The sequence below is a fragment of the Peromyscus maniculatus genome, chromosome 14, assembly GCF_049852395.1.
Source record: "Peromyscus maniculatus bairdii isolate BWxNUB_F1_BW_parent chromosome 14, HU_Pman_BW_mat_3.1, whole genome shotgun sequence".
NCBI lineage: Eukaryota > Metazoa > Chordata > Mammalia > Rodentia > Cricetidae > Peromyscus > Peromyscus maniculatus.
This window is the reverse complement of record NC_134865.1, coordinates 89,864,387-89,889,476: the sequence shown is the minus strand read 5'-3', so window position 1 is coordinate 89,889,476 and position 25,090 is coordinate 89,864,387. Positions and strand designations below refer to the sequence as shown.

Below are 25,090 nucleotides of genomic sequence, written 5' to 3'. Positions count from 1 at the left end.
TTTAGGCCTAGTTTCAAAAATTTTTCCCCTTTTTACCGGGAAAATTATTTTTTTTTGATTAAAATTTTTCCCCCTTTTCTAACGGGAAATTTCATTTCCTTCCCTCTTCTCTATTGGGAAGATTTCCTTTTTCATTTAAAATCTTTAGCTGTCTTGCCCTTACTTAACTTTGGTGCCTTCCTGCTTCAACAGTCCAATTAACTGACTGTGAGCCACCTGCACCCATTCCAATCCACTCTTACCTTAAAAATGCCGGCCGGCCTTCCAAGAGTGTCCGTCAGCTGGTCCTTTCTTTCTCAAATCTCGGTGGGACCTCCATTTGTAGCGGTAACGCCCGCGTCACCGCTAACCGTTCACCACGTCTGAGCGAAGGGCTGCGGATTAAAAAATAGAGACAAAAGACAGCGAGTCATTCGTACGTTTGGATGTCGAATGCCGTTTATTGAAAGAGGGGAGAAACCTTAAATACGTACAGGCTTACAGCACAAATGGAGGAACCCTGGAGGGCAGAAGTTCGCTGTCAATGGTCTACATTCCAGACTCAATGTTAGTTCTAAGTAGTTAACGCCCAAAATACAGGATACACAACAAGGAACTTCCCTCAAACATTCAGAAGGGTGGATACCGGCAGGGAATCCGAATAGGGAGGACACAAGGAACTTCCCTTAAGCATTCAAAAGGGTGGATACCGACAGGGAATCCGAATAGGGAGGAATTCTGATCAAGGTCAAGCAAGCAAGGCCGCAGCCACTCCCAGTCGGGGGCCAGGGCCCATGGCGCCCACACTATGAGCCAGGGAAATTAGAGACCTGGTTAGTGAAGGTGTACTTGACGTGCCCTTTGAAACCTGCTTAGGAGTCACAGTGACTAGGACAGGAAAGGCGTTCCTGCAGATGAAGGAACAGGGACAGAGGCAGTGGGACTCTTGAAGAATCACAATAGATAGGCAAGGGCACCAAGAGGGACGCTGCTGGGAATGCTGACAGCAGGAAAGGCTGAAGGCAGGGAAGGATGAAAGGCATTTGCAAAGATGAGCAAAGGCCTTCTTAGCCTTTCATGCTACAGAAGTTCAATTTTATCTGACTGCTAAAGAGCTAGATCTGCCTGGGGGAAAATGGAATAGGTTAATGACACCATCAACAACTGAGAGGATGCTGGAAGGAAAGATGTCTAGAGGCGGAAAGACAAGTTCAAAGGCAACCAGAGAGGGTTTGGTGGGCGCCTCAGCTGGGGCAGGAATGGTTGTGACGGAGGGCCAAGGTGGAGTCACGGCTGGCTGACAGATGTGGAGAGCAGGAGGAGGAAGAAATGTGGACATGGAGAGGGTGAGGTGGGGGGCAGGGTAGCACAGAGAAGCTCCACCAGACTGACAGCTCACAGGAGCCCTCCAGCCTACAGTTTCTCATCTGTCATTTGTGATGAAAGCCACAGCCTCTCAACGAGGATTGTAAGTGAGTGTTGGTGTAACCTGGTGCCCAGTCTGCCTTCTGTGAGGCGAGCCAGCCTCCTCCATACATGCTCATTTAGCTGGGGTGACTTTCTATCCAAGGCCTAGACAGATTGTCCTTCTATCTGTTTATCATCTGTCTGTCTGTCTGTCTGTCTGTCTGTCTATCTGTCTTTCATCTATCATCCTACCTATCATCTACCTATCATCTATCATCTATCTATCATCTGTCTATCTACCTACCTATTTATCTGTCTGTCTTTGGGGGGTGTACACACACACACACACACACATACACACACACACACACGGGTGCACACATGCCTTGGTGCACACATATATGGAGGTCAGAGGATAATCCCAGGTGTCAATCCTCACCTTTTACGTTGTTGTTTGTTCTCGTTTGCTGCTGCGTGTATGGCCCACCAGCTTCCAGAGAGTCTAATCGCTGCCTCTCATCTTGATGAGGGAGTGGTGGGCTTACAAATGCGTGCTGTTGTGCGGGACTTTACCTGGGTGCTGGGGATCTGAACTCAGGTCTTCACACTTAACACAGCAAGCGCGTTACCTACTGAGTCTTCTCCCAGCTACCTATCATGTATCTTAAACAAGGCTTAAGGATGACCATAAAGGAAATTTCAACAGAATCTTTCTAGGGCAGTGTCTCTCAGTGTGTTCCCAGGCCAGTAGTAGCATGTGTCGCTGGGAACTGGTGTAGAAGTACATATTTCTCTAACCCATGTTCAGATGGAGTCAGAAATCTGGTAGTCAATCCCAGTAATCATTAAGTTCAATCCCAGGAGTCAGTAAATTTAACAGGAAGTGGCATGAGTCTATAAACTCTCAAATTCATATGTCTGATGCTATAGCTTACATAGGCTTCAGCATTTTATAAAGCTAAACTTTTTGTTGTTGTTCTTTTGAGGTGGGGTCTCACTATGTATTTGTTAATGATGCAGTTATTTCATGGCTTACATTGCTACTGCAATACAAAACATACATGAATGAATGAGGTCAGATTTATAAGAGTTGGAGACAGCCACGATCTATGGGAAAATAAGATGGAAATAAACATTACAGATCTATTTCAGCTTGTTAGGATAAAAATTTAGCTTCCAGGATTTGGGAGGCAGAAGCAGGCAGATCTTTGTGAGTTCAAGGCCAGTCTGATTTTCAGAGTGAGTTCTAGGACAGCCAGAGCTACGTAGTGTTGTTTGAATCTTAAAAGATCTTATAATAAATAAACCCTGAGCCAGATGTTGGGTAAAAGCTGAAAGATCAGAGAAGCAGAACAAGCCATAGCCAACCTCACCTGGCCAACTTCTCAGCTAATCCTGTTTCCACAAATCCTCAGGCCAAATGCCTCTGAGTCCTCCCCCAAAAGGCTTCAGTCAAAAAGAGCCTTTTGTTCCTATCTCCTTACACCATATATACCTTTCTCCGCCCAGACATTGCTTCCTGGGGTTTTGTGTGTGCTTCCCAAGCAAAGGCATGAAATCTCAAGTGCTGGGATTAAAGGTGTGTGCCACCACTGCCTGCCTGACCTCTATATTTAATCTAGTGGCTGGCTCTGTCCTCTGATCCTCAGGCAAGCTTTATTGGGGTACACAATATATCACCACAACATAGTGAGACCTTATCCCAAAGAATAATAAATAAATAAAGGTCTGGAAAGATTGCTCAGTAGGTAAGAGCTGTTCTTGAAGAACTTGTTGTTCTTCCAGAGGACCTGAGTTCAGTTCCTAGTATCTACCCTAAGCAGCTCACAACCATCTGTGAGTCCAGCTCCAGGGATCCAATGTCTCTTTTTGGCTTATCAAGACATCTTAAAACCTTTCATGTACTTACAAAAGCAGTGTTATAAATCTTAGGTCCCTTAGAACATACAAGTAGCAAAATGGCTACAGTGAGGTACCTCATAGCCATCTGACATCTTAGTTGACACTTTTTGGTTTATGAGGTTTAAAAGAGTTTACATACAGCCAAAAAGTTGGGCCTCAAGAGTCTCAAGAGATGAGAAAGCTCCCAGAATGTGTCTTAGAAACCCTCAAGAACCGGCAGTGGCGCATCTTGCTTCTCCTTACATGAGCCTTTAATCCTGTCACTCTTCAGCTGGCTTTTCTGAATCCGTGGTTGAAGACGGTCTCCCTCTAAATGAACCCCCCCCTCCACATTGGCACATTCAAGTTTTTTGATAATATGACAGATTATGTCTGAGTCTCAACACCCAAATCTGAAGAAAATACAAGTTGAGTCAGATGGATGAGGTGTGAAGAGGTGCAGTAGCTGATATCTTCCTTCATTGCCTCAGTTCTGGATGAAATGAATAGAGAGAGTAGGTGGGAATTGGTACATCTACCAACGAGTCAGGCACGGGGCAGGCAGACACCTATAATCCCAGCACTTGAGAGGCAGAGAGAGGGCTGTTGAGAGAGAAAGGCCTGTCTGTGCTACAGAGTCAGATCGTCTCTGCTCTAAACTAATAAGTAATGTAGCTACTACTGGAGGACTGGGGCTTATGCACCAAAACAAAAGGGCTGGCGCTCACAGTGTATTTGAGTCTTAGGGAATGTCACTCAATTCAGTACCTCTATGCACTCCATCCAAGAGAAAGGAAGTGGGAAAGCCATATAGCAAGCTACTAAACAGTGTAGGATGGCTCTGATGTGCTGGTCATCATCATAGTCTCCTTTCTTCCCTAAAATATATGTGGTAAAAGGACAATAGAGAGAAGGGGGACTCATTTCATGTCAACAGGTGTCTTCCAGTGGCTGTAATGTTTGTCTTAACTGAAAACACCTCTGAAGTTAATTTTGACTCCTTTTTTAGGATCTGGATCAGAATCTGAGCAGGCTTACAGCTTCATTTGAAAAGGCAACAGCTGAGAAGGTCCGGTGTCAGGAAGAGGTGAATCAAACCAATAAGACGATTGACCTGGCCAACAGACTTGTGAGCGAACTTGAGGCAAGTTATCTTTTCTTAAAAATTCTCACTGAAATATTCAGGCTGGCAGCTTTGGATTTTATGATCATTTGTTGTCAATGATTAACTAAACATAGAGTTTATAGTACTGGAGAATATTTGATCATTGCTCAGACTAAAAGATCCAAGTTACCAGAAGATGTCAATAACCATAAACCCAGGCATGGAGATGTATGCCTATAATCTCAGCATTTGGGTCTTGACAGTGGAGGACCAGGAGTTCAAGGTTACCTCCAGCCACAAAGCAAATTCAAAGTTCAGGTGGCTAACACAGGACCCTGCCTTAAATGAAGCAAACAGTGATCAATCTGTTGATTTTTTTTTTAAGATTTTATGTAATTTTTTATTTTACATGCATTGGTGTTTTGTCTGCATTCATGCCTGTGTGAGGGTGTTGGATCCCCTGTAACTGTAGTTACAGACAGTTGTAAACTGCCATGTGGTTGCTAGGAATTGAACCCAGGTCCACTGGAAGAGCAGCCAGTGCTCTTACCTGCTGAGCCATCTCTCCAGCCCTGATTTTTGTTTTTAATATGTAGCAGCTAGTAAATTCAGTGTGACATCTGCATAGTCTCTAGTCAGAAAAGACAGACATTGATATTTACACTTTCACTATTTACTAAGTTTATAGACTTCTCTACTACCAAAATGAAAGAAAGATCTGTGACAGAATTAGAACCAAACAGCAACTAGCTCCATATCTTCTTTCATGATTCATGTCCATAATCTGTAAAATGTAAGATGAAGCTCCACAGCTTCAAGATGGCTCTTCTAACTCTAGAGTTCACTGGGATATGTAGACTTTGTTTCTGGTTAACACCAGTACATGTTTTTTATTTGCAAGCTCTTTATAATGAAGTTTTAACAAACAAACAAAAAAAAAAAACCCCACCAATTTTGTCAGGGTTTAGCTGTTTTATAGTCACTTGAGATGATGAAGTACATTGGCCAGTAGGTTATCTACTCATTTTTTTCTTCCTTTTCTCTTCTCTCTCTTTGGCTGTTTTTCCTAAGATAGAATATAGAACTCAGGACAGCTGTTAGGCAGTTTGCCACTGACTTCCACTAGCAGACTATACTTCTATGTCAAGCTTAACTGGTTATGTTTGTGATACTCATTCTTTTTATGAGTGACTGGCACACTAACATGGATGGCTTCCTATCAGATAAAAGTCTTCGAGGAATTCTCTTTAACTCTTCCTTGTATGAATATGCACAGTTGAAGAGCATGACCTCTGATGTGAATAAATTGCTGGTACCAAATTTTATTTGCTCTGTCATGCCACATTAAATGATTTCAAGCAAGTCTTTGAAGCACTTCGATTTTATTTTCTTGTCTCTTAAATGGGAATTTGGATAATATATAAAGTATATTTACAATATTCCAAATTAGAAAGAACTCAAATTCCATCAGTAGATGAACAAAAATGTAACATATGCATGCAATGCTGTAACATGGATTAACTTTGAGAATACCTTCCTAACAAACAAAGACTCAGGTGTATGAAATTCCCAAAGGAGGTAGACTTGTGAAGATAGAAAGTGCTTGTTAAGGGCAGAACATATTGCTGGGGCTTAGAGAATTATTTCTGATGGACATGACTGGGGGGTTATGGAGGGGAGAGGGGGACGAAAAAAGTGTAAAATTACAGTGGGGAAGGTTATCCAAGTGTACAAATACACTAAAAACTCCATTGTGTACTTTAAAAAGTAAACTTCATGGTATAAAATGATGCTGTTTAAACGTAAGGTACATTAGGTGCTTGGATAGTAGGATATCAATATTAGTATATGAATGCTTAAAAGTATACAAACAGAACACACAACTCAGAAGCATATGGCCGTGTTACTAGAAATGCATTGGGCTGAAATGTGTGTAGCAGCAGCATGGAATGCACTTAGGTGGAGTTGGTGGAAAACGTGGTGTATACTGTTTTAAACATATTTTTTAAATTACTAAGGGGAGACAATGCTAAGTGTTCACTAAGGCAATAATGAGGTACCCCTTCTCTCTTGTCATACTTTCCCCATACTTGGCACATGGGCAATGACCCTCACAGTTTCTGCCTTCTGCCCTGAGATGACTGCTACAGCCTGTGGCCTATTGCCCCGAACACTTCCCATTTTGTCCAAGATAGGCACTACGATTTCAGATTTCTCCATAGAGAAGGAGGCACAGAGGCATCTGGGATTTTCTCTTTTTCTAAAACATCTGGCTTTCCTGGAAGGTAGAGTAGCAGACTCCCACTTAAATGTCTTTACAGAGCTAGATTGACCAGTCCTACCTGCAAAATAGGCTGGAAAGCTGGGAAATGGAATTATTATTGGCTCACCCAGCCACAGTCTATATGGTAAGAGGTTGGACCCTTGACATCTTATCAAAAGCAGGTTCTCTTAGCATGAAAAGAGAGATGTGAGGAAGGGGAAGCACATAGTAGCCTGATTTCTTATGGCTGTTAGGCTGGTCACCCTGCCTCCCCCTCCCCCCACTACACACACACACACACACACACACACACACACACACTCACTCACTCACTCACTCACTCACTCACTCACTCACTTTTGAGTGTGTCTAACTCTGTAGCCGAGGCTAGCTTGAAACTCACAGTATAACTGAGACTGGCTTCTCATGCATCAGCTTCCTAAGTTCTGATATTACAAGCACAGGCCACCACACCAGGTTTTTACAGTTTCCTAACATCCAATTTCAGTTTGCTGCAACTCTGATCCACTGAGCCTCTGAAGCCTGTGTTACAGTGTGTGAGCACAGGGTTCCTCTGTCTCCACCCTCCATCCCAGTAGTCTCTCCTTTGCTCCTTTGCACTTCTGGCCCAAAGCTTTAAGCTTGTGGATTGGCCTTGGCTCTTTGTAGCATCTCGCAAAGAGCCGATTCATTGCATAGTCTGTGGTTCTGCCTTGAAAGTCCATTCAGAATCTCAGTGCTTCTCACCTTGCTTGCTGGTCCACATCACCAGCATCTCCCTGGAGTTCACTTTATGCACTGAGGTCTGTTTCTCTCCTTCGCAGTTGGGAGGCACTTAAAGACTCAGTCAGCCCATGTGACCACTTTGCCCCAGCTTTCCAATAGCTAACCACCTTGGCCAAAGCACCACCCAGAAGCTTTAAGTCACTTGGCCCCGTGGATGCCTCCAAATCCCTCTTGCTGCATTTCCGTGACCTTCGTGGTCCTCTTCACAGAGTCTACCTGTGGCTTTTGGCCTTTCCCTCCGCAGGGCCTACCTGGCTCCCTGTAACAGGTGGCTGACTCTCAATTCATTGCCAAAAGCTCTTTTCAGCATGTGGTGTTCAAACCTTGGTATGACAGCATTCTTGCCCTACTGCAGATCACACGTGTATACTCACACAGCTCTATGGTGCTTTCTACTTTCTCTGTATTACATTTTCTCATAGAATCACATGGTACAGATGTCCATACATGCCTAGGTACATTTTTTTTTTAACTTTGGCAACTTCATATATGAATGTAGTGTATTTAGGTCATATTTACTCTAACACCTCCCAGGTCCTTCCCCACATCCTCCCAACTTCCTGTCTTCCTCCTCTTCCTCTTCTTTTTATTACCTAGAAGTCCAATGGAACTACACATATGTGCACAGGTATAGGGCTATTCAATGGATCATGAGCCGTGTACCATGGACTATACTGATGAAGGAAGCCGACTCTTCTCCCTCAATAGCTCTTACTTGCCAAAAACTCCTCAGATCAGGGTGGGCCCTAGTGAGTCCTTCCTCTATCCATGCTGGAGCTCTGACTGACTGGATCTTGGGCAGGTCTTGTACTGGCAACCACAGTTTCTGTGACTTCATTAATTAGTACAAGGTTCCTGTCATGTCCATAACACACTGTTGGTTCTGGATCCTCCCTAAAGTCTGGCTCCTACAACATTTCTGCCACATCTTCCTCAGTGTTCCAGAGACTTGTCGGGAAGGGGTGCATATTTTTGCATGCTTCTTTTATCCCAAATATAACATAAACTTATCAACAGCAGGAGCTTCATGTATTTTGAACCATTTGGTCCCAGGCAGAGAGACTAGTACCTGGGGTCAAGGTCATTAATAAATATTTGTTGAAAGGAGTCTCTTTTGCTTTAAAAAAAAATATTCTTTGAAGACTCATTCTTTTCAGGTCAGTTGAGAAATTTTACTATTCCTAGTCCTTACAGCTACTTCCACTTAATGAGGAAAGATTTATGTAGTTGAAGAGTTTCCCATTTGTGAAGTACATGGGTCAAAATGTCATGTAATTAGACTGCTTCTGAGATATGTAAAGATCTACTATGGTGGAAGTGGGCTTTTCCTGGTATCTCTGCTGCACAGGGGCAGTCCCAAAGCCTGGACTTACACTGACTCAGACAATAAAAGTGGGGGAAGCTTCTGTGTTGTTAAGTAGGAAAAATATATTTTTGAAGGATTAATTGGACATGTCAGATCTTTTCCTTTGAGGATAAATTCTTTCTGAGTAGAACAGGAGACAGTTAACTTCTGAAAAGCATCAAGACTGATGATTTTGTCTATATAGCATTGACCTGGAAGCTCAGCCATTCAGACTAATAAATCAGGCAATTTATATTTAATCATTAACTAACTCCTGAGCTGAACAGCTGTTCAAAATTAGAAATGGGTCACCCCAGCCAGGATGACATTACAGGCAATCTATAATGCATTAGAATAAAATTATAGTGATTTTTAACTGTCCAGAAATTTATTACAGGACATGTTCCAACTCTTAAACCCTTGTTAGCCAGTGTCAGTAATGATTTATGCTGCCGGGGCGGTGAAATGAAATTATTGACGATCTCAACAGCCAGTAAGTCAGTGTTTAGTAAATCTTCAAGTCCAAAGGTGTTTTGGAGAATGCAGTGGGTGCACTTTATTATCATTTACAAAGCAAAGACAACAGAGTCTTCCTGAGTGCACCGGATGCGTTGTCTGTGGCTGAGGAAGGAAAGTAATGAATTCAGAAAAGAGGAATAGAGAGCTGGACTTCCTGTCTTTGACTGTACAGCTGGAATGGTGATGTAGACCTATTGTTGGTTGGTTTTTGGTCTTTTCTTGGGGGACCCGCCACCCAGCTCCCAAATAAATCACACGTGGAGGCTTATTCTTACTTGTGAATGCCTGGTCTTAGCTTGGCTTAGTTTCTTGCCAGCTTTCCTTAACTTAACCCGTCTAGCTTTTGCCTCTGGGCTCTTCCAGTTCTCTTACTTCTGTAACTCTTACTCTTACTCCATGGCTTGCTGTGTAGCTGGGTGGCTGCTCCCTGAAGTCCTCCTCCTTCTCTGGCTCTTTGATCTCTCCTCCCAGTTTTCTCCCTCTATCTATACTTTCTGCCTGCCAGCCCCACCTATCCTTTCTCCTACTTTGCTATTGACTGTTCATTTCTTTATTAGACCATCAGGTGTTTTACACAGACACAATAACACAGCTTCACAGAGTTAAACAAATCCAACATAAACAAAAGTAACACACCTTAAAATATTCTACTACATAGACCCCTTAGAACAACTCCAAGAACATCCACATGTGTCCAGGATACTATTATGGTTTGGAGGAAGCTGACGTTCTAATTGTTTTGTCACGTGTCAGTCATGTTCCCTGTGGCCTTTTTTTTTTCCCCTAGAAGAAAGAGGAGATGTTTAGGATTCTCTTTCCTTAAAGTATGAAATTGCTGATTATTTTGGCTCCTATTAATGTTCATGTCCTTAGAATGTTGTATTAATTTTCCACATGCCTCAAAATGAAGTGAATTAGTGTACTATCCTACAGTTCAGGCAATCCATACATATTTATTGCAGCTTTATACAAATCCAATATTAAGGGCTCTACATACTTAACCTGTAAATCAGATTTTAAATGGCCAGCCCACTAGATAGAAGGACTTCAACATAGTTTCTGAGTATATTGTCATTGAGGCCTGCTGGGTCCTGAATCCCATCATTTAACATGGCTCAGAGCTCCCTCCACTGATTTAATGATTGTATTAGAAAAATGGCCCAAATTTGGTTATTACTCGAATCATTCTTTAATTAACAGAATTCAGAATAAATGGCTGTTTAAGCTTTATGTTTTAATTAACATGAATGATGTTTGGCAATCTTCTTTGTCTGATCAGCCCATAGACAGTATATTAAGAAAAAAAAATGTTGGTTAAGACAGTATAGTGCTATTGCCAAGGTGGGGGGAGGGGGAGATGGGGGACTCATCAGGCTGACAGACATCAGGATTTTAGCAGTCAGGCATGGTGTTGCACAGCTAGACTAGACAGACTGAGGCAGAAGCACAGCAAACTGGAGGCCAGCCAGGGTTATATAGTGAGATACATTTATTTTTAAAGAAATCCTAATGTCACTTACTTGTAGCAGCAAGTCTTAGCTCTGCCCTCCCAGAGGGACGGGGAAGCAGTTGATTGACCTGTTAAGAAGGGCCCCAGTCACGATGCAAGAGTTAGCGCAACAGAGAAAACAGCTCATGTCGTGTGATGCTGAACTTGGCTGGAGAGAGTGGGAGAATTGTGTGGTGATGATGGGTTTCAGACATGCAAAAGATTATAGCAGTCACTCCACCCAGTTCTACTCTGTCCTTCCAGAGCGGGTGCAGGAGGCCAGAGCCTTGACCTGGGCTGTCAGGTAACTGCATTAAGCATTTGCCGAGTTGATGCTCACCCTGTAATTACACATGGGTAATTTTATCCTTCAGTCAGAGAAGATTCGATGGGGTCAGTCCATTAAGTCCTTCGAAACTCAAGAGAAGACACTGTGTGGAGATGTGCTGCTTACGGCAGCGTTTGTGTCCTACATCGGGTCCTTTACGAGACAGTATCGCCAGGAACTGGTGGACTGCAAGTGGGTTCCGTTTCTTCGGCAGAAGGTGAGGCCCATCCTTCACTCTGTCAACATGGGGAAAGTGTTGCAAATGAATTCCAGCAGTGACCTTTGTGTATGCCAGCTACTTTTGTACCTCTGTAATGGTGTCTCTTACATCTTGTTTATCTCATTTTAATGATGATTTGTACCTGGAGGTGAAAGTGTATAGACTCCGTGGTTAGAGGGTACATTTCACAAGACAATAGGAAGCAAAACCAGATTGTTAGACTATTGAGTAGCATGAAGTGTTTTGTTTTCTTACTAATATTGATATTTGTTAAGGATTTTTCAAGATTTATTTAAATTAAAGTGCAGCATTTTGTAAAATGACATTTTTAAAAAAGCTCACCATAAATTTGAATGCTGAAATCCATAGGTGACATAAAATCAAAGAGCTGAAATATTTGAATTTCTGTGGTTTAAGAGCTCCTGTGTGTGGTTGAGAAAACAGAGAAGCAGAAATTTTAAATGACTCCCACAATGGAGCAGGAAGTCAGCCCACCTGATGTCCAGACCACAGTCTTCTTGCGACACTGCCGTTGTGATTGATGAAATAGCCTCCCAGTTTACTTACTCACCCTTTTCTGGAATGTCAAGACATCCTCAACCCTCTGTGCATTAATGTTCCCCACAAGGAAATCACATCTCAGCTTTCATAGTAGTTGTTTTCACAATTTAAGGACATGCCAATGGAAAGTCTGCAATTTAAATGAAAACAATGTTTTAGGAAAAACTCATCATTAAAGGCACATAATTCATCATTTACATGGGAAAATCCCATTAAAATTAAATTATGTCACACACCTATAATCTCAAAACTTGCTTTTATATTTTGAAGACTTCTTACATGAGATTATGTGTGTTATTCTCTAAATTTCTAGGTTGACCTTTAAATATCACCAAGAATCTGATTAAGTTAGTCTGCTAATTTTGTCCAATTTTTAGGGCATTCTGAGTTTCTAAAGTGGCCATTGTCTGGTTGTCTATTTAGTCTCTTTTCTTCTTATTTTCTCTGTCTTGTCTTCTCCATGGTTGAGTCTTCTTGTATTTGTCCAAGTCATCCTGTGGCTACTGTAGACTGACAGTATTCTCTTTAGTGGTTCTCTCTGCACTTATAGTTATTAGTAAAGAACTCTCACTCTCTCAAAATTATGAGGAAACTCACTTCTAACACCAAAGCTATTGAACATTGGCTTTCTGGTATAATTGCTCACTTTGGGCTTGTGTTGGGAGTATGGACATATGCTGCCAGGTCATTTTATGTTTTCTACACTAGAAACTTACCTTTTCCACATTAGGTTTAAAACTGATCTTTAATTGCTAATCTAACGTCATTTGTGCTTCTAGAAACTTCCAAGTTAGTTGATTTGTATTTTTCCCATTTAATTTTAAACTTGGGATTCCATGAAAAGTAAACTGTTTTTAAGAGATCATGAAGATCCTATAATTGATTGGCTTGTCCAAATGAGTGTCCTAAATATGTGACTAAAGCAAAATGACAATTTCCTGGTGATATATGCTAAGCATGTATTAATTTCCACGAAGGACCTGTTTTTTGTGATCCTAAGATTCTCCCTAAGAAACCCCATGTAGTTTTCAGTCATCGTAGCTCTGTATCCTTTAGTGTTTTGGTTTTTTTTTTGTTTTGTTTTGTTTTTTTGTGTTTTTGGGTTTGTTTTTGTTTTTTGTTTTTTTGTTTTTTTTTTTTTTTGGTTTTTCGAGACAGGGTTTCTCTGTGTAGCTTTGTGCCTTTCCTGGAACTGGCTTTGGAGACCAGGCTGGCCTCGAACTCACAGAGATCCGCCTGGCTCTGCCTCCCGAGTGCTGGGATTAAAGGCGTGCGCCACCACCGCCCGGCTCCTTTAATGTTTTGTAAGCCACCATGCAGAGAGAGACATTAAATTGGCCAGCCTCTTCTCCCATGCATGTCTGGGAAGAGTTAAACTAAAGGAAGCATACAGCTCCACACTATGTAAGTGAGGGAAATAGAAAGATTCTGCTGGAAGAGAACAGAACCCAGCAGTAAGCGCTACGTAAATGTAACAAATGTTTGTCCTTTTGGAATCAAACATGACCATTCGATTCAGCTGCAGTGAGGTGGGAAGATGGTAATGGGATGGCGGTGGCGGCGGCGGTGATGGTGGTAGAGAAGAGAGAAGCTCTGAGAGCACATCAATGCTACAGTTCATGTGAATTTTTTTCTAGCAGTTCCATGTTTCTTCTCTGTACAGGAGCACTGTGTGTCTCCGGCCCGTCTTTGGTTTGTCAGTGTGCTTGGGGGTATCCTAGGCGTTCTACTGGTTTGGACACAAACCATGATTGCCACAAACCACACTCAAATGAGTATGGTTTGTGGCAATCATGACTCTGTAAACCAAGCATGTCATTTATTGATGGCCTAGACATTATTAAGGTAGCCTTGGGAGAAACTCTTCTCTGAACATTGAGAGTTGGTTGCCTTCCATGTTCACAGAAATGCACATAGTCTGAACAATACATATTATTTTAACACATAATCTAGATACATCAGTCATAGCTTATTTAGTAATTAAACTCAATTTGATTCAAGTTAAAATTCCAAGGAAAATTGTATTTTTATTTGACTCAATGATTGTAGAGTTTGTTGAAGGATATGGGTTTGTTGTTTTCAAGACAGGGTTTCTCTGTAGCCCTGGCTGTCCTGGAACTCACTCTGTAGACCAGGCTGGCTTTGAACTCACAGAGATCAGCCTGCGTGTACCTCCCAAGTGCTGGAATTAAAGGCGTATGTCACCACTACCCAGGAAAGGATATGTTTTTAAGACAGCCAAAATAATTTTTAAAATAGAACTATGAGATCCTTTTCCTTCAAGACATTAAAATATCTTCTAAAACTACGTCATTACAACAAAGTCCTTCTGTAGGGGACACAGAATCGACTAGTGCTCAAAAGCATTCGAAGAGTTCTTTGACATCTACAACACAACCGTGCACAAATGCCGGTACTTCTACCCCTGGCCTCTCTTCCTGGCCACTCCGGGGTCACTCTGGACCAGCTTTCATTCCAGCACCTATCTGTCAGATTTTATGTATACAGTTCTGAGTGCTTGCCGTTGTCCTTATGTCTGGCTGTTGGCAGTACTCAATAGAGTTGACTGTGCCTCTCCTCACATCTGTGCTTTCTTTATTTGCTCTCAAGACACCACCCTGCTCTGATTTTCCCTAGTTCACTGGTCAGTTCTTGGGCTTCATTGACTGGCCCCGCCCCCCTACTCTCCAAGTGTTAGTATTGATATCCAGGGCTTCCACCTCCAACCACTTCTGTAGTAGAATATTATTTTAAGGTGTGTTACTTTTGTTTATGTTGCATTTGTTTAACTCTGTGAAGCTGTTACTGTGCCTGTGTAAAACACCTGATGGTGTAATAAAGAGCTGAATGGCCAATAGCTAGTCAGGAGAAAGATAGGTGGGGCTGCCAGGCAGAGAGAGTATATAGAAGGAGAAATCTAGGAGAAGGGGAGAAACAAGGAGATGGAGAGGGAAAGAGCTAGGAGCCAGAGAAGGTGGAGGACTCCCGGGGCCAGCCACCCAGCTACACAGCCAGCCATGGAGTAAGAGTAAGATTTACAGAAGTAAGAGAACAGGGAAAAGCCTAGAGGCAAAAGGTAGATGGAGATCATTTAAATTAAGGAAAGCTGGCTAGAAACTAAGCCACACTAAGGCTGGGCATTCATAATTAAGAATAAGCCTCAATGTGGGATTTATCTGGGAGCTGGGTGGTGGGCCCTCTAAAGAATAAACCCACAGCAGCACACTTAACTCACATCATCTTTATCATTTAGCCAGGTGTATGCTGTAAGCACCATCTTTACGTTGCTGACTTCGAAATGCTTGCCTGCAGCCCCAGACCATGGCACCTGTGCTTGTCTCAGATGTAGCAGTGTGGTCTCCTGACTGGCCCTTAGAACCTCCTTCCTTGTGTTTATTGGAGGCTCCCTGCCCCATGTTCCCCTTTCTTCTAAGGTTTAGACCCAGTCTGTCAACTTCTGCCAACCTGAGCAGATCTTATCTGCTGGACCCGGGACCTGAAAGAACGGGGCGGACGACAGTCCAGCGCTGTAGACAGCCTTGCTTCTTTCAGCGTGCCTTTATACAGGAATGAAATAAAGCAGGCAGTGATTCAAGGAAGGTTGTTTGAGTTCATAAAAACATGTAAGTAAATGTCAGTAAGCACATATTAACAGAGCAGCACTTTCCCAGAACTTTCTCAGGACAGACCAATTTAAACACAATTATCTGGCACATATTGTAGATTATATCTGGAAAAGCATGAAAGCAAGGCAGAGGGCCATATCCACAGTCAGGACACACTGACCAGATTGGGTTCTATAGCTATATTTTGACATCCAAAAAAAAAAATAAGCATGTCTTATAAATTGACTGTAAATATTTGTCACAGGAGGTACAAAATCATGTCCAAGAACGCTCCAGGGAACAAAATGTACCTGAGGCAAAAGGCCCTCCGCCTTTTCCTGGAGCCTCCCTCACGGTTCCCAGTGCATTGGGCACCATGCGTCATTCTTCTGACCGTGCTCCAACATCTCTCCTCTTACACTTTTTTAAACTTTAGAATATTCATTCTTGTTTGGAGTCGTTGACATCCTAAGAGAAGCATGAACAGACATAAGTGCAACTCTAGATCCAAGAGCACTATGCCATGAGGAACAAAGATCCATGCCCTGCAAGGCGTCAGAAATCCCGTCTGCCATTCCTGGTCTGGAGATTTCAGACAACTACTTAAAAAAAAAATGTCTGAAACATTTTATCCTGGTACCCAGTGGTCTAGTTTTTACATCACACGGGACAGGACAATGGCCACGTGTAAGGTTAAGCGTCCTGAAAATGCCAGGAAGCTCAAGTCATAGCTTCCCACTGGGGCAAATTTAAAAAATTTAAAGTTAATAAGGTAACAGTAAGAGTATCTCAGGAAGTAGTTCCCCCTTTTTATTTTTAAAAGTTGTTTTTTTAAGGGTGGAATGTGTGCGTTCTACAAATGTTTGACTCTCTAGGTTGTCAAATTCCAGTGATACGTTGAATTTTTCATTCTTCCCAGCATTTCTTAAAATTTCTACTAGTAGAAGCTGGACCATTATCTGTTTTTAACTGTGTAGAAATACCCATAACAGTGAATGTCTGAAATAAGGTGTAAATAAGAGCTTTGGAGGAAGGTAATGTATCTAACTTTGAATGTTGAGTAGTTAATATTTTGTCATGTAAGTCTTGACCATCAATACTTAAATGGTCATGTGACCATCTTTGGGGAACAATATGATTAGCAGTAGGGGCACATAAGATCTCCGAGTTAATGACATAAACAGGAATGTTATTTTCTTCCCAGTTAACAAAATGAGGTACAGGAGGATCCGGTACATATGCCCAATGTGTCTCAGCAGTCACAGGTGCATTCAACAGAGACAAGATAGCGAAAAGCAATTCTGCTGTCATACCCTTCCCCTGAGGGTCCATCAGCTCTTTTCCTTCAGACACCGATTTCTTCATCTGAGTCATTTTTGGTAGGGAGACTTTGTTCTTTCGGTCTGATGACTCTGCTGTTCCATTTCCTTTCTTTCCTTCAGAGGTAGCCTCTGTGGCCACTTTGGTGCCTCTTAGTCCATCTTCCACAGGCTGAGTCAGTCTTTCCGGTATCCTCAGCTTCCCTGAGGATAAGACACAAACACAGCTCTGACTCCAGTGAGTGCCTGGGGCAGGGTCATTCAGTTGGCCAAACATGACATCTCTCCAAAGAACTGTGACCCTGAATGTTTTCTCAGAGGGGCCCCAAAATGTTCTGCAGCAGTAAATCCATTCTTGCCCCAATTTTACATAAAATAGAAGATAAAATATTGTGAAGAGTATTCATACTACCTTACCCTCCTTTATTTTTAAATTATATTTAAGTTGTTCATTAACTCCTTCCACAAAGGACTGACCCTGAAGGTTATATGGAATGCCTGTGATATGGCAAACTGTTGGCAAAATTCTTGAAAAGGTTTGGCAATGTATGTAGGAACATTGTTAGTTTTTAAACTATTTTACAGGGGTATAAAATAGCAAAAACAAGTGCTAAGTCATCTAAAGTATTAAACAAAAAAATAATGTTTAAATGAGGAATTTAAATTTAGAGTTAATCCCATTTTATTTTTGTAAACAGATCCTTTAGATTATTATTATTATTATTTTGTAGAAAGCAGAATATCATCCATATAATGCATAATAAAAGCAAGAGGAAACAACTCTTTAGCTCTTTTTAAAGCATTAGTGACACACTTTTCACACAAAGTTGGGCTATTTGTCATTATTCATTCCTTTTTCCTTGTTAAATGACTGCTAATAGTTGAGACTTTGTCTGCCCTTGGAGGGCTGTAGCCAGAGTTAGCCCTTGAGTACACAAAGGCCCAATATCAGCACAGGGGTGGTTGTAGTCATTAATTTCTCCTTTTTTTTTTTTTAAGGAATGGATGGCAATCTGGCATGCAGCATCCACATTCTCATATGCTAGTAGCTTAACAATGTAACATGAATCTTAACAGGTCTTATTAATAAAAACAAACCTGAAACCAGGTATTGTGGTGAATGCTGGAAGATCAGAGAAGCAGAACAAGCCACAGCTACCTCACCTCATTGATTCCTCAGCTGATCCTGTTTCCTCAAACTGGAAGCCCCTGAGTCCTTATCCAGAATAAATCTCAGCTGAACTGTTGCTCAAAAGTCTAAAAATTTAACCAGGCCTCTAGTTCCTGGTCCTCATGCCTTATATACCTTTCTGCTTTCTGTCATCACATCCTGGGATTAAAGGCGTGTGTCACCATGCCTGGCTGTTTCCAGTGTGGCTTTGAACTCACAGAGATACAGACAATCTCTGCCCTCTAAGTGACAGGATTAAAGTCTTGTGTGTCACCATTTTTTTGCCTCTATATCTAGTGGCTGTTCTGTTCTCTGACCCCCAGATAAATTTACTAGGGTGTACAATATATTGAGGAACACAATATCACCACATAACAATAAGTATTTCTGCCTCCCTATCAACCATAAGACAACTGATTGCCTGTAAAAGATGAGAAACAAAATCGATATGGCTCATCAGGCTTCTGTCTCATTTTTTCCCCAGAACCCAGGAATTTGTGCCATGCATGCTCATTCCCAGAAAGCAAAGGTGCTCTGTTCAGGAAGAGCAGCACATGATCTCCCTGGCCTGGTTCATTCCGGCCATCACTGTAGTCCTCGGGTGGAGGAGGATACACTGTTTCAGGTCAGGGCACTCATTCAGAGTATACTGAGAATGGGAGTGCTTTCTGCCACTTCTGGTGCGGCCATCTTGGCCCAAGCCATCATATTCTCTTGGATTGTTATAAGAGTCCCCACACACCTTTTCCAAAGCCTACAAGATGTTGTTTGTCCCTTAAATTGCCTCTGAACATACCCAGTCTGAGCTTTCAAAAATGAAAGTCCATTTTCTTCTTAAATCCCTTGAGTCATTCTCCATTGCACTCAGAACAAAATCCAGATATTCTACAAAAGCTTCAAGCCCTTGTGTGGGGTTGCACGCTGTTTTACTTGATGCCGCTTTGATTTCCTCCTCTTCTGCTTTTGTTACTCCAGCTACCTCATGACCTCACCAGGTGTTTCAACCGCAGGCCTTTGCACTGCCTTCCTCCTCTGTCTAGCAGCAGCATCTTCAAGGACATCCTGTGTCTCACAACCATCAACTCTTTGTTCCTTTAAGGTTGTCCAAGACACTAGATATGATTACAACCCCATCTCCCAGCATGCCTCTCTCCTCTAGCATGGTCCTTGCTTATTTGTTTTGCAGTGCTTGGAAGCAAACCCAGAAGCATTCCAAGTAGTTTAAGGATTTACACATTAGATATTAAAGGGAAATGTAGATGAATCATCATTCCGACATGGAGGTGTGATGTGTCTCCCACCTCACCCCCGTTGATTCTGTTGTACAGATGACATTGCAGAGCAGGCTGGTACAAAACTTAAAAGGCCACGTTTTAACAACCACCCCCCCTCCGTTTTCCACCCAGAACAGTGATTTAAATTTTATCCTGGCATAGGAAGTCCCCAAGGGGATGGAAGTCTTTATTTATCATGACTATAGACACCGTAATGAAGCTTGCATCAGCAACACTCAAAGCCTCGACATCACATGAGAAGACAGGAGACACTGGATCCAGCCAGGCACCAAGTTTTCAGGCAGATACCCAGAAGTGAAGAAGGCAGGAAGTTCATGGGAATGGCAGAAGAAAATTGAAGTATGAGAGGTATATTTTAGGCTAGCTAGAAACCCGAGTTTAGCTGAAAATAGATAAAAATACAGAAAGATACCTCAAAAATTAAGAATACAATTACAGCCGGGCGGTGGTGGCGCACGCCTTTAATCCCAGCACTCGGGAGGCAGAGGCAGGCGGATCTCTGTGAGTTCGAGGCCAGCCTGGGCTACCAAGTGAGTTCCAGGAAAGGCGCAAAGCTACACAGAGAAACCCTGTCTCGAAAAACCAAAAAAAAAAAAAAAAAAAAAAAAAAGAATACAATTACAGTTATGACTTTATAACCATGCTCATGAGTACGTACCCCAGAGAAAAGCAAAGACTCTGGCAGATGTTTGCACGCTCAGGTACCTAGAAGCATTGCTGGTGTTAGCCAAGGGGAGGAAGCAACCCCAGTGTCCTGGGACAGGTAGGTGGGGGTTGTGTCCAGGGACAGGTAGGTGGGGTTTTTCATGTGGCATAGGTGTAGAATAGAATATGATTCAACATGAAACAGGAAATCTGATTCATGCTTCAGCATGGATAAGCCTGGCAGATATGATTCTGACTGAAAAGAGCCAAGCATGAGAACAAATGCTGTATGAACCCACTTTTGTGTAAGAGAAGTCAGATTCGTAATGACAGATAAGCAGCAGGGACTGGGGTGGAGGGAAAGGGGGCTTTTCTAAATAGATATGAGATTCAGTTTGGGAGGATGAAAAAGTTCTGCGGATGGAGATGGGTGATGGCTCTGTTATGATATTGTAAGTACTTACTGCTACTGGACTATACGTATTTAAGATGACAATGTTTATGTTGTGTATCATTTACCACAGTGAAAAAGAAAACCCATGGTAGGGTAATTGCTGGATGTCCAAAGGCTGCTAAAGTATATGCGAGAGGGGAGAGTGGTACAAGGTCAGAGAATTGGATTTGAATTTTCAGGCTTGAGTGGTGAAACAGTTTCATGGATTCTAAGGTCTAGAGCAGTGACTGCAGTCCTACACTAAAGGTCTGGTAGATCATGCATAGGGAGAGGTATGTGTAGAGAAAGCCAGAGAGGACACAGATCAGCTTCCTCCCCCGTGTGCCTCCCTCAGGGTGCTAGCATGGGCAGAGAGTTGATTCTTTCTATGCATGTTAATAGCACAACTTGGAAAGCTGAAAAGGACGAGAGGGAAGTCGTCAGTAAGGTGAAGAGAGACAGAGGACTGCACAGCCTCAGAGCCAGTGTTTCAGCTCAAGGTGGGAATGCAGTGGTCAGGGTGACCTAAGGGGAGAAAATGGCCACCCTCTCCCACACTCCTTTTTCAGTGATGGGATCACTCAGTAAATGAAAACCCTTTGATAAAGTGAGCTCCTGGGCCATGATCCTCTGGCCCACACTCGTGGTGGACAAAGCTACATAGGAGAAAACTGTGTAAATGTATTAATAGCAGCTGAAGCCAAATCTCTGGGGCTGAACAGGGGGAGCCTGTTGAGAGATTTGAAGTTCCTTCTCCCCTGTTGGGCTATAACAAAAAGCCTGGCTCTGTGCGCTGCTGGGCCAGGGGGAATCCAGGTTTTGGCTAAAACAAGCAGACAGGAGTGGAAGGCTGAGATTCTGAAGGAAATCTGGGAAGGGCTGTCAGAGAAGTGCCAGAACTGGGAGCAGGTTGGGAGGCCGAGATGGGAAGCTTCAGCCCTGAAAGGCCATCATCATCTTGTTCATTTGGGTGAAGATGACAGGTTTCCTCCGACTGCACAGACTTCATTAGCCCTCTCCAGAAAGGGGACCCAAGTGGACCCAGTTAATAAACAGGATCCCCGATCCACAGCCGACAGGATTCTGAAAGGTCTGTGTTCCATTGTTTCACGATGCAGGTTGCATTCGGCTTTGGGGAGTCTGCAGAGAATTCATGTGCGTTCTCTTGACTTCATTTTCTCTTGGTGCTGGGCTCATTTTCTTGTCTACCCCATCAGCCTTTCCCCTCTGCCATGCTGCTTGTTGATCCCATTCGACTTTGATTTCGAAGGTTTCCATCCCGATAACAGAAGGCCTGGACTTGATTGCCATGTTGACAGATGACGCCACAATGGCCACCTGGAATAACGAAGGGCTGCCCAATGACAGGATGTCAACGGAAAATGCCGCCATCCTAACACACTGCGAGCGCTGGCCCCTGATGATAGACCCTCAGCAACAGGGAATTAAGTGGATCAAGAACAAGTATGGGCCTGACCTGAAAGTCACGCACTTGGGCCAGAAAGGGTAGGTGGGTCCTGATGCAGCTGTCTTTGTGTTAACCTGTTCTGAAGAGGGTCTGATGTTGACAGAGCCTTCAATGTCTTTACAGCATTACAGTTGGGCGCCACTTGTTGATTTTCTAGCTCGTATTTCTTATGAAGAATTTCTATTGAAAGACAGCCATGTTAGATAGAATCCAATTATTTTAAGGGTTTAAAAAATAAGAAAAAAAAAACATTGTATCTGAAATTGAAAATACATTAACTTCCTAAGACTAATAATGAAAATGTGATATATTCCTTCTCTGGAGTGTTGGGTATATGGCAAAAGAAGAATTGTGCTTGTAGGCTAACAATGCTTACAGCCACAGCCCTGAGTGCACTCTCTGCCTAGGAGATGCTAACATGGTTACAGGTTCCCACGGTGGGTGCCCAGTCTCCTCTACTAGCTCTGTTGGTCGTTTTTGAAAGTTGAGTCTGCTTAGATGCCATGTCACCGTGTCCTATAGCACTGGGTCTAAACAGTAGGAAGCTGTGAGCTCACAGCTGGCCTTCATTCAGCATTGAATGGATCGTTTTAGACCTACTGATACAATCTGAAAAAAAATCACTTTGGATAGGGAGAGATTCTTTTTGGAGAGCAGACATGAAAGAAGAAGACAGTTTACCATTTTATGGACTTAAAGGTACAAAGACTAAGGGGTGGGTGTGGAGATGGCTCGTCAGTAGAGTGTGTGGCCTGCAAGTATGAGGACTTGAACTCAGTCTCCAGCATCCAGTACAAAGCTAAGTGTGGTTTGCAATCCGAGCCCTGGGGAGAGGGAGGCATGCGTGTCCCTGTGGCTCACTGGCCAGCAAGTTTCAAGTCAGTGAGAGCTTGTCACCAACAACAGGGTGGACAGCTCCTGAGAAACAATATCAGAAGCTGACCTCTGACCTCCACACATACATGAGTGCGCGCGCACACACACGCACATGTACATGCACATGTACATGCACAGAGACAGGTCTAAAGGTTTGATAAAAACCAGTCACTCAGTTTCATTTATTCTAAATGGGCAAATGGAGTAAATGTAAATTTATGAATCTTGGGTCATTTATAGTTATTTCAAACACTGATTGTTATCAGAAGCAATTAATTTATATTTGACGGCAAATTTTCCTTCAAAATGTGACCCCAAATATATGGTGTGATACTGTGTTATGAAAGTTTCCTTTAAGCTCATTTAAAATAGCTACATAAAATACAATTTAATCATATAATTTTGGACATTTTTCTGTTCTTCTTTACCTCTTACCATCTCTGTTTGGACTGCTCTTTAAGGTTTTTAAATGCCATTGAGGCAGCCCTGGCCTTTGGTGACGTCATCCTAATTGAAAACCTCAAGGAAACGGTGGATCCAGTCCTTGGTCCTCTGCTTGGCAGGAACACCATTAAGAAGGGGAAGTAAGTGCTTCGCTGGTTTTTTAAACTGTGCCTGGTGCTGTGCCTTGTGCCCAGTGACTTTGCTGCTGTCTCTGGTTCTTGGTCTCATACAAAGACACCATCCACCGGTGTCTACGTGGTGAACTCCATCCCATTATAACTGTAGCTTACAGCCAAACCAGCCTCAGATAAACCAAACTCACTCCTCACTCTGCTTGGCAAATTTCCCTGTGTAGTTACTTCCTGAATCCTAGACTGTGGATGTACTGTCAGTCGGAGGATCGCTCCTGTGCTCAGTTTACGCAGCCTACTCGCTAAGTTCAGCCAAACACTCAGTGTCCGACTCTTCTGCATATCACTTGTATTTGCCTAGTATATTCTTAAAATAGACTTTAAGTGGTCAATATTTTGTTTTGTTTTTTCAAGACAGGGTTTCTCTGTGTAGTTTTGGAGCCTTTCCTGGAACTCGCTCTGTAGACCAGGCTGGCCTCGAACTCACAGAGATCCACCCGCCTCTGCCTCCCGAGTGCTTGGATCAAAGGCGTGCACCACCACCACCCAGCTAAGTAGTCAATGTTTTTATCAGCATCTAGTAATAACGTCTAAAAAAACCCATAGATTTACTGTGCCAACTCTTTTTCTAGTATATTTAATATATACATATTACACACATACACACACATACACATACACAGATACACACACACACACACACACACACACACACACACACACACACACACATTCAGAAGAGAGTCTATCTCAAGATTCCTGAAACTGTCCCTACACCACCAGTGGCAGGTCACCAAGAAAGGGTATGGTACTCTGCCTCACTCCTATCATACATATAACTGTCCAAATGGCTGCATTCCCCTTGGGATATTACATGTTCCAGAATATTCTCCCAGGGGCATCTAAACTACTTCCAGGGAGTCACCATGTCACTTCTCTACAAGGGTCAGAAACAGGAGTTATGTCTTCAATCGAGCCTGGTTGGGGCCAGGGGACTGGGCTGCTTTAGGGAAAGTCGTCCTGGAGGATGGGGTCATGGTAGTGCAAGCATGGGGATCCGAGTTTATATTCCACGTCACACTGGGTGTGACACCACGTGTCTGTAATGCCAAACCTACTATGAGGTGGGAGATGGATGCAGAAGGATTCGCAGAGGCTGGAAGGCCGGCCAGCCTGGGGTGTGCATTAAAGAACAAGACCCATCTCAGGTAAGGTGGGAGGCAAAGATGGACACCTGCCTCTGCCCGCCACATGGGCACAGACAGAGGTATGGGGAGTTCCTCATTCCCATGCACACACATGCATGTGCACAGATGTACACATAAATCATTACTAAACTTCCTTCACTGAATAACTTTTTTCATTTTCGCTTGTTTTTCTTCACTAGGGTATAATTTTAAAACTTTCCCAAACTCATTCTTTTTGCCTCCCACTCTATCTCCAAGGTGTCTGTCTCCTTTTTCTGTCACTGGATTTCTCCTGAAAGTAGAAGTGGGCTGACTTAACTAAGGGTGACTAACTCTTAGTCTCCAGCCAATTGCTGTGGTATTTATTATACAGCTTCCCAAGGAAATCAATTTAGAGTGACTGACAACTTATAATTGTTTAATAAACCAAAATTTACCCAGACATGCATTTAGAAAAATCTAATAAGCCACCTGACAAACTGTAACTCCTAACACAAATATAATTGTAGCTTTGTCTGATGTGCTAAAAGTACAGTACAAAATCTCAGATGTCGCTGAAGAGAAATCCTTGTTATTAAGGCGCTGACTCTATGATGAAGACCTGAAATTTTTGTCAGTGAAATATGTATTCTC

General features: G+C 42.8%; 1 protein-coding gene across 7 annotated transcripts in view; it reads left to right on the top strand.

The window, feature by feature from the left end:
• The window catches only part of Dnah11 (dynein axonemal heavy chain 11), a 324,850-nt gene that overhangs the window by 232,544 nt on the left and 67,216 nt on the right, over positions 1-25,090 (top strand). For 6 of the 7 annotated variants that reach the window (XM_042261290.2, XM_076551573.1, XM_076551574.1 and 3 more), the window contains 4 exons: positions 4,277-4,411; positions 11,149-11,319; positions 21,622-21,857; positions 23,157-23,279. In XM_042261290.2, the coding sequence (XP_042117224.1) occupies positions 4,277-4,411; positions 11,149-11,319; positions 21,622-21,857; positions 23,157-23,279 (665 nt within the window). Of the gene's footprint in view, positions 1-4,276; positions 4,416-11,148; positions 11,320-21,621; positions 21,858-23,156; positions 23,280-25,090 lie in introns of all 7 variants that reach the window. The other variant, XM_076551572.1, reaches the window with a different exon arrangement.